At 38.9% G+C, this 17938-nt stretch overlaps 1 protein-coding gene across 2 annotated transcripts in view; it reads left to right on the top strand.

The window, feature by feature from the left end:
* SERGEF (secretion regulating guanine nucleotide exchange factor) overlaps nucleotides 1-17938 on the top strand; it is a 164613-nt gene that overhangs the window by 47765 nt on the left and 98910 nt on the right. Inside the window, exon 10 of one of the 2 annotated variants that reach the window (XM_010563848.1) lies at nucleotides 3998-4609. The exons of the other annotated variant lie outside the window; for it this stretch is intronic. Coding sequence (XP_010562150.1) covers nucleotides 3998-4084 — 87 coding nt within the window. The 3' untranslated portion in view covers nucleotides 4085-4609. Of the gene's footprint in view, nucleotides 1-3997; nucleotides 4610-17938 lie in introns of those variants that run through there. 2 annotated transcript variants of the gene reach the window in all.

Below are 17938 nucleotides of genomic sequence, written 5' to 3'. Positions count from 1 at the left end.
AGATAAAGACAGTTTAATAGGATAGAAAGGAATAAAATAATAATTATAATAATAAAATGACAATAATCATAATAAAAGAATTGGAATATACAAAACAAGTGATGAACAATGCAATTGCTCACCACTGACCGACTGATGCCCAGTTAGTTCCCGAGCAGCGATCCACCCCACCATGGCCAACTGCCCCCAGTTTATATACTGGGCATGACATCATATGGTATGGTGATGGTATGGAATATCCCTTTGGCCAGTTTGGGTCAGCTGTCCTGGCTGTGTCCCCTCCCAATTTCTTGTGCCCCTCGAGTCTTCTTGCTGGCTGGGCATGAGAAGCTGAAAAATCCTTGGCTTAGTCTAAACGCTACTTAGCAACAACTGCAAACATCAGTGTTACCAACATTCTTCACATACTGAACTCAAAACATAGCACTGTACCAGCTACTAGGAAGACAGTTAACTCTATCCCAGCTGAAACCAAGACACTCTGCAAAATCAGCTTCTGCAAAACCTGGTCCAATTTGCAGTTTACCATACAGCCATAACTAGTGAAGGTGCTTTGGGGCCTGCACAAAGATAGAAGTGGTAGAAGTGTTCCTGAACTGAAATCTGGAAAGCATTACAGTAACTTCCTGTGTTGGCTGCTGGCAGCTTGGTCAAATACAGAGGTTTCCTGTACAGTATCATTGGTTACTCTGATACTACTTTGCTTAATACAAAACATGATATATAAGGGATTCTACTGTGGATTTGTGAGGCAAATCTGTTTCTCAGCATCTTATATTTAGAGAAGTTGGCGAAAGGCAATCTTTTCACCTTAAGTGGTCTGTCTTGAATACTGGTATGAAGGACTGGTTCAGGTCCGAATCCTTTGTTTGATCCTGCCCTTTGTTTCATTTTCTTGAGTGGATTGTTGGACAAGGAAAACATTTATTAAAACAATTCTTATTTCCCACACTGATATGGGTATTTAAGAGCATAAGTCTTATTATCAGTGATCTTATCTTGAGCTAGTAGGTGTCAACTTGTCTTTTGAAAATTTAAATTTGTTGTGTTTGAAGGGATTATTTTGAAACTGCATGCTGGTTTCTTAAGGACACACAGATTGATTTTTGCTTCACAGTGAATCTAATGTTTTCATTGGGAATGCAAGTCACAGGTTGTGGTGGGAGGGGATGTTGTCAGTCTTCAGAAAACAAAAATTCACAATCTTTTCTTTTGCTGTTTCATGGCACCTGTTGTGGTTTGAGTCTTAATTCTGTTTTAAAAGAATACGAAATATTATTTCATGACTATTAAATCATGTGGAAATAGAAACAACCTGAAATAAATGCGAAACTGGAAATCTGTGATGACAGTCACTTTTTAAGTTTCATTGCATATATCTGTCCTGGTTTCAGCCGGGATAGAGTTAACTGTCTAAGACTTTTTCCTCTTTGACACTGCTGATTCTACTCAGGATTTCTATCTGGTATCTGCAATACACAGAATTGAGGCTAAGAAAAATATAGACTTGTAGAAATGCATTTACATGGTCAGGTGTAAAACTTTCCATGGGGTTTTTCTGTGTTCAGTTTAGATGTTAGACTGAAATGTCCTAAACAGAACCTAATGTTGAGATTTGCAACTTCATAAAATGAAAGAATACTTGGAAGGGAGTAATGGAAGGCTCTCTTTTGGTTCAGCAGTTTGCATTAAGTCTTACAGGATTAATTTGCTGTCTGTGGTTTTCCTTGCCACAGCAAGTCTGAAATACAGACTGCTTGGAGGGGGATGAAAAGAAAAATGCTTGTGTCTTTTTACTTAAAAAAATTAAGATGGTATTTGTGAATTACAGTGATGCTATTTAATAATCTTAAGATACAATTGTTTTAGGTTAGCTGAGAAGCTGTTCAGAAATATGAAATAGGATATGATGTGAATTTAATGTCTTTCATGTTTGAGAGATAACGTGTCTCATCTCCATCTCCTCAACAAATGCGGACAGTATAGCGTCCTGTTTTGCTTTTGGTACATGGAGATATCTACAATGTCTTGTGGCCAAATGAGTTAGGAGTACTCTAAAACTGACAGTATTCAGGGTCTTCAAGGACGACTGGTTTTGCGTGAGGCCTACGTTTGCAGTCAGATTGGCAGAAAGCCAGTGAGAAAAGAGTGTTTATTCACTTATATTGAGTTCGTGCTCAGCATGCCATGCCAGAGAGAATTCTAATAAAGTCATTTCGTCTGAGGACTTCAAAGTTAGTAATGTGAAGTACGCAAGGGACTACTGATGTACTGCTGCTGAAATTAAATACACGTTCCAGGTTGCTCTTGCAGCCTTTTTTTGCCACTAGTTTCCCCCTTACACTTTACTTACTGACAGCTTCTTTTAGTTAACGGTGTTACTACAGGGATTTCAAGTTATACTGCTGCTTGCTACTTTTCTTGGCAACAGGTAACATGCTTCAGAAACATCTCCTCCCATTCAGTGAGGCTGCATGTGCTTTCTCTTTGAGTCCTGTGACTGAAAGAGAAACATTTTGCTTTCTCTTCTTTTGTTATTATAGGGCTAAGCACTCAATTTTGATAGTTTGAGAAATTGGGACCAAATTCTGAAATCCTTTTATTCATGTTAGATAAATGTGATTCATTGTGATGCACTTGTATTGTATGCTTATACATACATAGAGAGAAATGTATAATATACCAAATAATATTCATGCTTGGATTTACCTTTCTTATTTTCTTTTGTATTCAGTACTATATGTTGGTTGATGTTCAGGGAGAAAATGAATCAAAAACATTAAAACACTTGGAATGGTGATGCTAAATTGGTTTTATGTTTGAGCTAACAAAAATCAATCTATGAATTCTAGGCTTGCTCTTCAATGAGGCTATTTTAATGTCATTCGCTTAGTAATTTTTAATTAAATTCTTGGTAAGAGAGAGGTCAGAAGTAGTAAAAATACAGGTGGTGTGCTTGTGTTGTTACATGTAATTTAGATATACCTAGGTATAATTGAAAAGGAATATTTTGATTGTAGAGAACTGGTATTAGAAAACCCATGGTTACATTTGTCTGAGTTGCACCTCCCAACAGGTCAGGTAATTTGCTTTCAATTGTAATTTATTTAACAAAGATCTCTCATGCAGGACCATAATCATTACAGATGCCTTAGCTGAAGCTTCCTTGTGAGATATTTTGCTTCTGTGTTTTTTCCCATGTTTCTTTCTCTTGCTTTCTTGCCCAAGAGAGTTGTTCTTGTGTAGACCTACTGAGAACCATCTGGTGTGGCTGCTGGGAAGTCAGTGCTGCACACCTAAACAAGCCTGTCACACTGTTCATGTTTGTCATAGTGCTGGACCTGCACCCGTGAGAGATAGTCTGCAGAGACAGCTTTGTTACCTTTTTTTAAGATGTGTGTTTGGCTATAAACTTTTGGATACTAAAGTGTATTATTTCTCAGGGAAAAGACTTTCTCCAAACTTTGGGGAAAAGGAGTGTTCAAGTGGCTATGAGCAGGTGTCCTTGGCATTTGAAAATTCTTTAAGGTCTATGGTCTGTTTGGACCTTCTGGGGGATAGCATTCAGGCCTGCCAGTCACTATCTCAAGGACGCTTCTTTTCTATACACTATACATCCTCCTGTTATTTGAGAGAAGAAACTTCTATACTGCAGAAACCTGAAGGTATGGCTTTTTATTCATCCTTTTTTCAGCTAACAGCAATACTTCAAGGTGAGATGCAGTAGGGCTTTATTTCCCCTGGATCAGTGTCAAACTTTTCAGCTGAGTTTTAGAGCTGACCTGCCTGATTTTTAAATAATCTTCTCCTTCCTCTGGCAATGTAGCAGCACATTTCCCCCACTCCCCCCAGGCAGATTCTGCCACCAGAATTGCTGAAATGAATAAAAGACTTAGTGGTCAATAGTTTCATTCTGCACCTCTTTTTCAAACCATAAGCTCTGCTACATGTAGAAAAATCCCCAAAAGTTTCTCTCCTGTCTTTTTGTCTTTGTAAGGCACTTCAACCTTGGCATTACTGGATGGAGATGTGTGAAGAATCGAAGACCAGCACATTGCCAATCATAGCAAAGCAAACTGCATGATCCTGGGAGAGCAGAAGGAATGCACCAGTGGTTTTAGATGACTGTAAAAAATTATTTTATTAGCTGAGTGTGCAGTAAGCCCAAGTGCATCTTCCTATCTAGAAGCTGCAAAGAATCCATTGTTCATGCTGCTGCTCTTGTCTCATTGCCCTGTTGATTTGGAAAGCATTATGCACCTGCCTTCTGCCCTGAGCCATGTCCCAGTGTGCAAGGTTTTCAAATGATCTTTGCAGGTGAGCTGTCTTGGAACAGCAGCATAGTTCAAAGCATATCTTAAGAAAACAGCTGACAAAAGAAAGAGGGATAAACCCCACATGGTTAAGTAGAAGAAAGCATCAATGGTTAGGTCACTGATGGACAGAGTAGAATAAAAGGGATAAGGAAAAAACCAGCAAGCATTCCTATGTGTAGTATAACTCTTCATAGTAAGTCTACTGTATAGAATCCTTTGGTATTGTTTTCAGACAACACAGCTCTGTAGTACTTTTGACTGGAGACCTGAAACGCAGCAGGAGTTTCTGGGGTCAAGTCAAGTTGATGTAGGGAGGTGCACTTAAGTCAGTGGAGCTCTACAATATCCAGTGGAGTTGTCCACCCTGTTGTAAAGCCATGTGATCGCTCAGTTTCTGGTGCCTGTCGTAAACTAATAATATGAAAGGTACATATCTGAGATTCATTTAAGGTAGTGATGATAGTGATCATCCATGAGAAGCTGAGTATGTGTGTTAAGGCAAGCTTTTCTTGAAAGTCTTGTGATAATTGTGGGGTTTTTGTTTTTAAATATATCTTGAAATCTTGTTTTTAAAAAATCTTGAAAACCTGAAATTTCAGGTTTTAACACCAAAGTGAAATAGCAAGATTGCAGCCTTATGTTGTCTATTAAAAAAAAACTCTCTTGTTTTTTAAGCTAGCTTCACAATACTGTTGTAGCTTCAACTGAGTTTCTAAAATGTTTTTGGATAACGATATTCTAGTTGTTATTTGACAAACATCCCGTTTTACAATGAGCTATGCAGAATAGGCTTGATTAGGCCTATTGATCTGAGAAGTAAGGTAAAGCTGAAGATGATTAAGTGTAACAGATTTTAGCTCAATGCAAATGTTTTTAAGGAATTAAACATTTACTTATAAGCAAGAATAAATATACTGGCTTTGTCTCTTGGGGACAAGTGAATGAATTGGCTAATAATGCAGTCAATGAAATGGTGAGAGAAGTAAATGTTTGTTGTCTTTTTTTTTAATGTAGTTGAAGAGCACAAAAAAATGAAGACAGTTTTAAAATGTGCTGCTGTATTGCTGTGTTTGTCTTGTGGCAGCTTACAGTTCATGTGGTATGGTGTAGGTTATTAGTGGCTGCCCATGCTGACATGAATTTTTTTTTTATTGGATTTGAGAAATCTTCTGGAATTGGGCCAGAGCGCTATGTGTTCCAGTAAATGACTAAAAGTGAAATTGTGTCTAAATGACTCTTTCACTGGTATCTAAGCCACTGGAATATGTGTTATTGTAATGAGTGAAAAATTACTTAATCATTTCAAAGAGCTTTATTTTTAGTTAATGTAACCCTCTTCTTCATTCTAATGCTGATTTGGTCTCTGATCTATTGGATTCAGTAAGTATTTGAAGTTTGAATTTCCCATGACCTATGTCATGTTAATGTGTCTTTAATGCTTGGAAAGCGTAATTTGTTCTTGTGAAGGTTTGCAGAGTAATAGCACATAGTTCCTTAGAGAAGAGCGAACTTTAACAGCAATATTATGAACCTAACGCAGTATATTTTAATGTTGCTGTAGCTGCAGTGTATGAAGATAGCGTAGCATTTTCTGTTCTAGTTTTCTGTTTGGTTGCCCAAATTTATTAACGTAATTTGCCACTCAGGAGAGAAACTTCATGTTTGCCCACTGTTCTGAATTGGCTTTATTTTGAAACAGTGACCAAAACTAATCCATTCATCCTTAAATTGTAGGAAACTTTTTCTGCCCTTGAGTAGTACTGATGATATTGAAAACGTAAGGTGGGTGGTTCTGAGGAAATACTTACAGAAGGGAGCTTACCTCAGAAAAACCAGAGTTCAAAAGTCCACTAGCATGAGATGATTATAGTTTCTTTGAAGACCACATATTTGTTTTAAATGCTGAAAGGTTTGGGCTTTTTTTGAGAAGGTAACAGTCTCAGTACCTTGTTTACTCTTAACTGAAACTGATAAGTGAAAATCTCACAATTAAGATCTTATTAGGCTTATTCAGCATGGAGAAGAGAAGTTTCAAGGGCACATAGTAGTAGCCTGCCAGTATGTACAAGGACGTTCATCAAGAAGATGGAATTGGGCAGGAGGAAGAGAAACAAAGGACATAAATGAAAACCTGAGGTTCAGACTTAATGTAAGGAAAACCTCTTTCACCATGAGGACAATCGGGCAGTGGAAGAGGCTGCACAGGGAGGTTGGATGTTCCACGTGGAGGTTCCACGTACAGAATGGAAAAGACTCGTCTAGACAAAGCCCAAGGAGTATGGTCAGATATCATAGCTGACTTGGCTGTGAGCGGGATGTTGGACTGGAAACCTCCTGAGGTCCCATTGAACCTGAATTATCCCGTGATCCAAAGATCTTGTTTCTGTCCTCAAAACTGTTTCCACACATGCTCAAAATTCAGAATGACTAAGCTTCAGTCCAGTGCTGTAATATAACAAGCTGTCAGAGGGATGAGTTTTCAGGTTATTTGTTAAAATGCACTGGGCAAGGCTCAAATCAAGTTCAGTTTGCAGAAGTGATGCTTCTTACTAGGAGGGCAACCATTGAGAGAAGGAAATTAAAGAAATGCTGTTTTATCCTGTCAGCTATAATACACGTTTTGGGTGCATCAAAATCTATAGAAGCATTATGTAAGCAGTTCAGAGCTCTCAGTGTGCCCCTCTGGATAAAATAAGGTGCTTTTATTACTCTGATAGGGTAGAAGCTGGCATCTTCTTTCCACTACTGGCTTGCGGAGAGGAAGACTGTAACTGAAATAGCAGCTTGGAAAAAAAACCTGCTTCATGGTTCAGTGGTTCTTTGTTGTTATTTTGTTTTAGCCCAGAAGCACTAAAATTAGCTGTCCTCTCCTCTTTGTTCTTATTTTCTTTATACTCCAAAGTTTGCAAAGTAGATAATGTGTTGAGAAGCTACTCTGCAGTTAAACTATCCATACATTGAAAATCAGAGCCCTTGATCTGGATGCTTAAAATGATCTTTTGACTTTCAGGATTTGTTCTGCTGTTTCTCTAGTTATGTGCCATTTTCTAGCATAAATTGCTCTTTGGTCATATAAAATTAAGTCATATTGGTTTATGCTGACAGTTTTGCCCTAAATTTATAAGAATAATTTTCATTCTATGCCCTTCTCACTGTCCTCTATTTTCTTTTGAGTAGTAATAGACACACAGTCTGTGTGACAGATATGCTACTGAAATTAGTTCACTAAAAACAGAGTGTCTGCTCTTCAGAAAATTAAAAACCACAATGTCTGCAATGTTGTGTTCTTCTGCAAGGGTAAACAGAAAACTGAAAGGAGACAGAGTTGTTTAGAGGTGACACATATGTGACTTTGTCATCATTAAAATGTTTCTTGGAAAAGACTGTTTTGATTCATGAGAATCATTTTTATTTGAGTGTTTCTTCTGAGTTACAGTATTAGTCATCTGGAATCATGTATGCTGTCTGCAGATCTTTTTAAGGATCTTTGCTTGTCTGAAGAAGTTCCCTTTATTTTTATTCTTTCTCAGTGTGGTATCTGTGAACCTTTTAAACACAAAGCTAATTTTTTCACCTCAATTACTCTTGACAGGTTAAGTCAGCTTGATCCAGAAATAACTGTGCTAGAAATAAGGCTTTTGTTTTTCATTTATTTCTTCTCTACTTATGCCTGGACTTTCTACTTTGGTTTAAATTAAAGGCCTTGCAATCAATTTTGTGGAAAAACAGCACATAGCTCAAGATTTTACTTTTCTTTGAAATCTGCAAGACAGCTGCAAAGAACCTCTTCCATTCTTTGTAAGAGCGACAATGCTGCTGTTCTTATAAGTCATGTTGCTTGTGGGTCTGGTTTTGGCATGATGAAATCACTGGGGTTTGAAGAGCTGTGTATTTACAAATCAACTAAAGCACCAGTCTTTTGCTAGAAGCTGCCTTGGCTTTTCAGTGTTTAATGCATGGTGTATAGCTGATATTTACTTCCCTTGTAGTTTCCACCTGCAGAAGAGGATAAGGAATGGAAGTGCACTTGATAGTTTTTTATGGCAGGTAAAGTACTTTTGCGGGAGGTGCTTGGGTACCTTCTGCAAATGGTGGTGTGAAAGCCTGACTGGAATAGAATTAGTGCTGTGGAAGGTTAGAAAATAAAGCTCAAGGAGCCCAAGTCTGATAAATGACACAGATCATTGGTGTTGAATAGAAGAATCAAATTTTCTTGGAGTTTTCAGTCTGTAACAATTCAAAATAAGTTGTCTTTTATTTGTGTTGTCCCAGTGGCTTGGGAGGTCTACAATAGCATCTTCGTAGACTTGGTGGTGCGCAGATGCAAACAAAAATATTATTTCTTAGGGTCTTTACAGGCTAAGTATACAGAGGTGCTTGCAGACAGGGCACAGGAAGGAAACAATACCGTTGTCATTTAGCGTGGTTTGCAGTCAACATGAAGTGTGGGTTGTTGCCAGTTTTTTTCCCCCATTTGTAGGCATTGTAAGAGTGGCAAAAATTTAGGAGAAGGATTTTGATGTTTGAGGGTATATAGAAAGCTTTAAAAAAAAATAATCATGTAGTGTTTTGGTTGAAACATGGGTGGGTAGAAGAAGGGACTAACTACTGTGTGTGTAGAACAAGTGGCAAAGTATTAAGGTGGGTGGCTCACTGCTGGTAAAGATGCCATCCTGTGGTTTTGGCTAGGGAGACTGCTTTTTTGAAGGCTTTCCAGGAGTGACATAGCAGGGTCAGCACCACTTCCAGGTGTGGGAAGTCCTAGGTGTTGATTCTCTCACTGCTGGTAGCACAGATGGTGATTGCTGTTGTTGCATGCTCTGAAGCCAGTTAGAAATCTGAACAGCTCTAAGCACTGAAGTGATACATGCTACAGGTGTGGCTGGAAAAGGTGCCGTATCAGTTTAGTTGAAGGCAGTGAAAGGGTGCCACAGTGGACTGAGACTGAAGTGTTTGAAAAAGTTTGAGACTGTTAAAAGGCAAAGACAGTGTAAAAGGACTTCTATGAATGCAGCTTACTGTTGGACCTATAATTCCCCATGACACCTATTAATTTGAATTTCTGTGTAACAGCAATACACAATTTGGGGCAAGTGAAAGAGTGCAAAATTGCTATCTTTTCATATATAAAATCTAGCGGTACAAAGGATGTCTCTTGCAGGTTTGCAAACTTTCAAAAATTCTCTGTAGCTGTTGGAGCTCCAGAGGGTTAATGCAGTTAGTAGTATCATTGTGTGTGTAAGAACTGAGGGATGGGCAAAGGAGAAACATAAAAAAAAAGTTTAATTTTTTTTTTAACATGTAAAAAGTACATTAGAAATCACACTAGTTATTTTTTAAAATAAATCATTGGCTTTAAAACCAATAATTATTCATGTAGAGATGGTAAGTCTTGGTGGCTACCAACATGACCGGATTTCACACTGAGCTCAAAGTATGCACATCTCTAACGCTGAATGAACTTTGCAGAGTTGTGGGTATCTCTGCAGTATATGTAAGGTACCTTTGAAATACATAATATTGATACATTTGGCAGGATTTATAAACTCTTCTGGTGCTGGCAAAACAGTCATTCTTTCCTGTTCCAAGGTGAAGTCCAAAAATAAGTACCTCAATTTATGATAAATAGCCTGTGCGTTAGATGTCAAAGGCTCTTGAGTTAAACATGCTTGAAATTTTTACATCGGACTGGTTTTGAGAGATGATGTGCCAAAATAGAGTTGGAAAATTTTGACAATGGTATTGCATTTTTTTCGTTCTTTCAGTCACAGAACTCAACAGACCTGTATTCTTTTATCCCCAAGCCCCTCTTTGAACCTAGTGTCTGATAAATGGAGATATAGAAAGGGGAAAAGAATTGTTGAAAGAACTGTTTTGTATCCTGTCCCCCTAAATGTTTACATGTCTGAGTTAATTTTCCTGATGGTGTAGTAGTAGTACTGCAGCTCTGTAGAAGCATGCTGTGGCTGGGAGCCTCTCTGGCAGCTTGCTTTCACGCCTGCAGCTTGGCTTGTTTAATGTACAAAAAATTCTGCTGTACAAAAAATGATCTGGACACAAGGGTGTAGGCATTTTTGTTGCTGCTGTTCCAGAAAAGGAGCCACGAGCTGGGAAAAGCAAAGGTTTTACAGTGGCAGCTTTATTAGATGCTGTGGCTATAAAAAAAATCCCAAACTTCTTCAGACGTTTGTCTTTAGAAACATGCAGAACTTTTCTGCTGAGTTGCATGCTAAGTATCTGGTTTTGTCAGGGAGTACTGGATGGCAAACATTCACTCTTACGGTCTGATTGTCAGTGAGTCCTGCTCACCTTTGTATATGGCTGACAGGGTAATAAAATCAGTCAGTTTTTCACCACACTGTCCTCAAACAGAAACTGAGACATGAAACTGAAATGAAGCTTTAAGAATAAAGCACCTTCACTACTTGGTAAGTGATTTTACACCCAAAGTCAGTGTCCAGAATTCTGACACCCCTGGTCAGGGATAGCTCTTTTGTGTTGCACAAATATGCTATGAATCTGTTCCTGGAGGGCAGCAAATTTGTTCTTTTACAGGAAGATGGGTTATAGCACTGCAGTTCTGAAATCAGAAGTATGATGTAAGTCTGGGAGTCAAACTGAAAGCAGAGCATCAAGTCCTTCCTAAAAAGTTATAAACTCATCCACTGCATGAACTCAAAAATCATATTTGAATAGGCAGCTCTTGGTTTGGAAAACTAATATGGATATTGAGTAACTTTTTGTGGTTTGTGTTGATCACTTGTCAAGTGGTATTGGTTATACAATTAACATTATAGTGCTTTGCTGTCCCTAGAAGAAAGAAAATTGGAGTTTAAGGTGTGTATGAGCTTTCTTGTCTCACTGCCAGTTCTCCTTACTTCCTAAAAGAGAGGATGACTCAGCAAGCTACAAAAGCCCTGATTAAGGACTTGGATTTTTGAGCTGTGTTCTTCTAAAGATGCTATCACCTGTCCTCTGAAGTTTGAAACTAGTGCACACTGCTCAAATCAGTAGCTAAACTCTCTGGGTGACATCCTCAGCTGTGCTGCAGTCCCCTTTGACTTGTTTGGGAGAGCTGGACCCGTTTAGAGCAGCCCAAAAAGTCCTGGGTCTGACTACAGGCTGGAGGGGACTCATGCGGTGCACGCACTGGCTTCTGGGCGACCCCTGACAGCCCCAGGGTCTGGGGTACAGAGGGCAGTGCTGCCATCTGAAAGGCGTCTGGCAAACAAAGCTAAGGGGACTGTAAGGCTGGTCTGGGCTATATCTATGTGTACTGTGATCCTAGGAAAAGGGTGGGGAGAAGCGGCACAAATCAGTTTGTGTTGAGGTCCATACTGCCAGAGTGAAGGATGTGCTGACATTTGAGCTAGCTAGAGGTGAGCCAGCGCTCTGCAAGGCTCTGAGGGCTCCTGAGCTCCAGTACAGAGCTGCACTAACACAGCACAAGTTTCCAGGCTGGGTTTGGCTGCGGTGTGATCTCAGTGTGTGGGCAGGGGAGTATGGGTCAGTCTGCACCTCTCTCTGCAGGCCTGCTCTGTGACTGCAGCTAGTAACCAGACTAGTTGGTTTAACAACAGGCTGGCTATGCACTGTGACTGCAGTGCAGATATTTGCAGGGTTATGCTCTGGAGTTTGGCCTCTGCATCCAGGATTTGGAGGGTGCAGAAGTAGAATAAAGTTGTGCTTGGGCTGCAGTTTTTGCTCTGCATCTCTGAGACCGCCAATAAAATCTTTTCTCATATCCACAAAAAGCTATGGAGAACCAAAACTGGATGAGAAACAGAACAATCTAATGCATTCTGAGAAAGCAGATATTAAGGCAACTGTTAGAAATAGTGTTTTATGTCTCTAAACTATTTATAGTGTAGTCATGATGTCTCCAAAGAGAGCAATACTGTATCACCAACATTTGATAGTGGTGCTCCGAATAGAGAACAGAATGCAAGACAGTACAGATGGCTGACAGACTGCAGCAAATTCCAGCTAATGAAGAAATGCAGTATGTTTGTTTACATGCAAGTTGAAACAGTTGGCTGTTAAAATTGGTTTTAAATCCAGCTCTGCGCTGTGTAAACACAGATCACCCTTATGCAACTAATAATAATAAAATACATTTTTGCATTAAAAAAAAATGCTTCCTTTTTTCAACAGTATTGCTGCAGTTTGGTAACTTGGCTGTTCTGTATTCAGTGATCTTCAGTCCATGTGCAAATTAATGCTGCAAGAAACAAAACCAGTTTACTGAGTGAATTTATGTGTAGCCTCAAATTGTGAATCTCTGTCTATGAGGTATAGGTTTTATAATTAGGTTCTGGAAGAGAGATGTGGTTTGGGTAAATTTTGCAATGCCCTGGGCACATAATTCAAATAGAGGAAACAATGAAGAGCCAGGCATTCTTGCTGAACTACTTCATCCAGTGGATCAGGTTATAATTTTGCTAGCAGTTTACATCATGAATAATTTAAAAAAAAAAGGCGGGGGGGGAGGGGCAAAAGCTAATTCCTGAATTTTAACAGTGAATTTCTGATCATAGTGGTTGTCCCCATCTCCTTTAAAAAGTGGCATTTTTGAGCCAGTAAATCTGTTGTTATTTAATATTAGCACAGTGATGCCGTACAGTAAGAATACTGCAGTCTCTTGTGTATCATGGAGAGACAGACATGGAAAGAATAAAATGAGGAATTATTAGTATATGCTTTTCTGTAATATATTTCCAAAGTGCGTGATTTGCTTGTCAGAGTATTTCTGAGAATAAGTTCATCTTACTAGGGCAGCATTCATCTCATTTGCTATCATGTTTAGAAGTATTATCTGTATTATGGAGAGCTGTTAAAATTCTGGAACATGTTTCAGGAAGATGTTTCAAACGTAACTTATTTGCTTCTCGTTTTCCTTGCTGATGGGTGTTTAGAATGCATTTGCTGGTAAGCATTATCTGAAAATGCAAATGTAGCTTGCTTTTCAGCAGCGGGCAAACAGTTGTTCTGCAGTTGACCACAGTGGGTTTGGTACCTGGAGCTGCCTGTTGATGGGGAGAAAGCAGTAAATAGGATGGGTTGATGTTTTTGGTTTTTTACCATAACATTTAAAACCTTAAAATGCAAATAATGTGCTGCATTATGAAAGCATTGTATGACTGCAGAAGGTGATAGAAGTCACTTTGTTGTGTGGCTCACTTTAAGGAGTATGTATGTGCTTGTTTCTGCAAATGGCAATCCTTGCGTGTGGGCTGTATATAGAGAGACGAAAACGTCCTCTCTGATGTGTACACACATACGTGCATATAGTTTATGCTGATGAGGTGGGTTTTTCACTTCACAGATTGTAGTGTGATGGACAGTTGCTGATTCATGGAGAAAAACAACCCTTCTGCCAAGAACTGGAAATCTGCCATGATGCTAAATGATCTGAGATCCCACTCCCATGGGCATGTGCAGATTTGCAAGTCAACCCAGAGTCAGCCTACTAAACAAGAGTAACATTGAAAGTAACCATTGAAACGAATGTTTCTTTTTGTGGTTTTTCTCTTACTCTGACTCTGGACTAAGTAGCAATTTAATGATTCCATCTTAGATTATATCCCCTAAAGTGCTTTCTTGATTTGCCAGGTATCTATTAGTTACATAGTTTTCTGTGTAAACCAGAATCCATTCTACTTTTACAGCCAGAATTTTTTTAACAGATGTTCAAGCAGGAACAATGCAGATTAGAGCCTTGGATTCCTAGAGAGCTTTTGTTTGATTAAAAAACAAAACCAAACCCAACAATAACAAATGCTTTTGAGAAGGAAATACATCATAGCAGGGCTCAATGAATGTTTGGATGCTAATACTGAGAATTTCCAAGTTCACACAGAAAAAGCAGACAGAAATCTCTATGGTCTCTTGAAAGGATATAAACTTTTATGGACCCTAAAAATAGACTTTGTAGGTTATTCTGTAACTGTCTGGTGAGGGTTTTTGTTATGTGCCTGTGAAACACCTGTCACTGGAGTGGGCTGATTCAGTATAGCAATTCATTTGCTCTTCCTAAACTCTCAGGCCTCACTATATATTCTCTGCTTGAGTAGACATGAGGTTAGAGAAGTGACTTGTGAAGGTTTAGGTTTAGTTTTATGGTCCATGGCTCAGTAAGCTAAAATTGAATGAGATGTAAAATTTAATCCTAGGGAAAAACTGTCAAAAGGATCTCTGCTTTGCCAGACTCTTTGCCCTGGGGCTGCCCTGAGGGTGATCCTATCATCTCTTTAATAAATAACAGGGCAGCAAAATAATATCTTAATTTTGTTGTTGAGGTTTGTCCATAGGTAGCCACAAAGAAGCTATGTACCTCTAAATACCATCTTTGTTTGCCAGGTGCCTGTGAGTTATGGTAGATCTGTCACTAACAACTGTCCTGTGTCCTTCCTGAAGAGTCCTGTTTGAATTCTGTCTGCTTGTCTCGGGTTTAAATGTGAAATACTTGGTGTGAGTGAAGAGTACGTTATCTAGCCCAAGGCTGAGGATTCTAGTCTAAGAGGCAGGCTGCTTGTTGGTGGTGGTGGTGTAGGCCACTGGCAGGTAAAAGGTAAAGTCTACAGTAGATTTATGATGTTGAGTTTCTTCTGTGTCTACACAGCTGCTAGTCTAAGGGTGCTGCTTTATGTAAGCTATGCTTCTTGCAGGGTTCCTTAGTCATAAAAATGCAAGTCTGGATTGCATCTTCCATCTGAAGATGAGAGGTCCTCCTTGGGTCAAGGTAATGAGTGATGAAATACAATTACCTTGTACATTATTATAATGACTCATATATTTATAGGTGCCTGTGGTATGAAATTTGGATGAATTGCACATTCTGATGGATGTTTAATTTTGTTTTCTCTTGCTGTTGGCTGGTATCACCCCACTTAATGGATAATCAGACTACTTATTGCAGAGATTTTACATAAGCACTTTGGGGTCCGTTTTTGGGAATCTTTAGCTGATTCAGTAAATTAGTGTGATTATGATAGTGCAAGTGCAAAAAACTGTCAGTTTGTGCAGCATATGCCAAGCTACAAGATTTTTTAGTAATAGTTCTTGCTCCCCAGCAACACTGGCTGTATTGCACATGAATAAACTCCTGCAAAGGATAGAATCTGTGGCTGTCCACAGTGTACACTGGAACTGCTTTGTGAATAATTGTTCCTTGTGTTCCCTCCGTTATGTAATACCGCCTATAAATGATCCACACCTGTAAGGCATTCATTGCTCTAAAGTGTCTGTCTCTTATGAACCATTTGATGTTGCCATACTTAATTTTTTGCTGCTGCTTTTCTTTTATTTATTGTCAATGCTAAACATAAGTTTGTGCTGGTTTTAGTATGTTTCAAATTCAGTGTTTCTAATCTTAAGATGAGTAGTTTAAAATGTTTTGGTGTAATGATTCTGAATAACTCTCAAACCTTGTTTTTGATAAGGACCTGAGTTTTGCAAGTACAAAAATATTCCACTGAGTAGAAACAGTGTCTTGCCAAAGAAAGAGTTGGTAAGACCCGTACTTATTTCATATCTCAGTGCCTTCTACAGGCAAAATGTTAGCAACGCACTTCACGTGCATATGGTGCGCCTGCATTGCCTATATTCACTGCAGAAATCTACAGTTAAGTGCCCAGGAAAGAAGTATAGATTTGTAGTATTGTGAATTACTACCATATAACCTGCGGGCTTGGCAATTGGATTTTTTAACTGAGGCCCAGGCTATGGCCATTTGTTACAGTATTTCCCCATAAATGAAGGGAGATGACTGGGGTTTTTTTGCAGATAAATGGAATATGATCAACCTCCAATTACTTGGTCTCAGAGATATCCACATATTAGATCTTGACTTTGGAGCCAGAACATTCCTAGCTGTCTGATATAATGGTGAATGTCCCAAAACAAGTTTTACCCTCACACACGTATGTGCAAGTAAAATCTGAAGTTAATTGCAGGTGGCTGTGTCCGAGGGAGGAACTTGGTTCTAGTGCATGTAAGAAGATAAAATTAGTAGCTGTAGTGAGATTAAGTTTACAGTTTCACTGGACATTAAGGTGTGGAACCCTTCTCTAGTGAGAAATAAATGACAGTGGGAGGAATCGTGGCAGGTTTTAAGTGGCACAAGTTATAAGATTTATTAGGTAAGCCAGAGAAAAGGTACTAACTCTAATAGCTTTTTCCTTTCACAGCACTGGAGTAGAAAGGATCTTTTGGATTTACTTTATGCCTGGCAGATTTAGTAGATTTAAAATAAAAAGGCATCTTCTAAATCTCTTGAACGCTTTTTTGTTGTTGCATTTGATGTAAGTTTATGAAAATGACTTCACTTTAATTAGGCTTCGTTGATACAGTACTTTTCCACTGAATTTACTAGGAGCTTGCGAATGTGTTGTAACGAACTGCACTGCAGGCTGCAGTATCTGATTGTCATGCCAGGAGCATCACTAGCGTAGAGCTAAATAGAGATTGGTGAGGAAAGTGGGTCAGGAAACAGGCCTACTGTACCTGCAGGGACTGCAGAGTGCAGTAGCAGCGGAGCAGAGTGTCCACAGCATGGCACTGTCTTACAAAATATAGAAGAGGAGATTGGCTGAGGATGTGGTTAGGATAGTGGGCATATCTGGGAGCTAAACATGCTGGCGCTTTTATTCTGCCTTCTCTCCCCCACTATGCATGCTTGTTTTGCTGGATGATTTTAGCAGTCCCCATTTTACTTTTTCTTTCTCTACATAAAAATGTCCACAAAAACATTCTTTCACCTTCAGAGGTCAAAACCATCCTGTCCTGTAAGATAGACTGCTAGAGTCATGCTTGCTGTTTTTTGTGAGACGGTGTTAAATGTTGCTAAGGAGTCTTTCATACACTTTTCAGATGTAGGAGAGAAAAAGGCATGTAGTATGCTGCTCTGTAGACCTTGGTGTGGTTGTTTAAAAAGGCCTTTCTGAGCGTATCTTGCTTCACTTGCAGATCTAGTCTCACTGGAGGTGACATTCAGAATAGAATTACAGTACAAACAGAAAAGGAGCAAAAAAACCAAAGCATCTCTAAGCAACCAGTGGGACCTGCCAAAATTACCCCAAAAGTGGAAACTACATAGATTGACTGATAAACACAGAAGAAAAGGAGAAAAAAAAGTCCCAAAAGAGCAGTTATAAGAATTTTTGCTCAAGTGTAAGAGGGAATGGTGAAAGGAACCAAAAAAGATAATTTTAAAGTTCTTCTGTTTCCTCTGCTGCCTGCCTTTGTCTCTGTGGAGCTTAATTACTGTGGCTTAAAATAGTCCATTTTATAAGTCTTTTGGTATACTGTATGCTGATCTATGTCCTGACCATAAGAGGAAATCTGAAGCAGGGGACATTAATTGAATAGAAAAAACAAATGTGTATTTTTATCCTTAGGCATAATTGTTTTGATTATATTTGGTTTATGTGGGAAGGAATACCTTTCACTTTGTTTTATTCTTGAGATTTACTTGTGATTTGAGACTTAAGAGGAAGGAAAGCCAGAAATGTAGTTGTCTGTTTTTCAATTGGGAAAGGTCCATACTAAAAGGGAATGTTTTTCAGGAATCTTTTGGAGTATGAATCCATTATTAATACAGAAAAAGGAAGAGGATTGGGTTC

The sequence above is a fragment of the Haliaeetus leucocephalus genome, unplaced genomic scaffold, assembly GCF_000737465.1.
Source record: "Haliaeetus leucocephalus isolate CR32 unplaced genomic scaffold, Haliaeetus_leucocephalus-4.0 Scaffold173, whole genome shotgun sequence".
Classification (NCBI taxonomy): domain Eukaryota; kingdom Metazoa; phylum Chordata; class Aves; order Accipitriformes; family Accipitridae; genus Haliaeetus; species Haliaeetus leucocephalus.
This window is presented reverse-complemented; position numbering and strand designations above follow the sequence as displayed.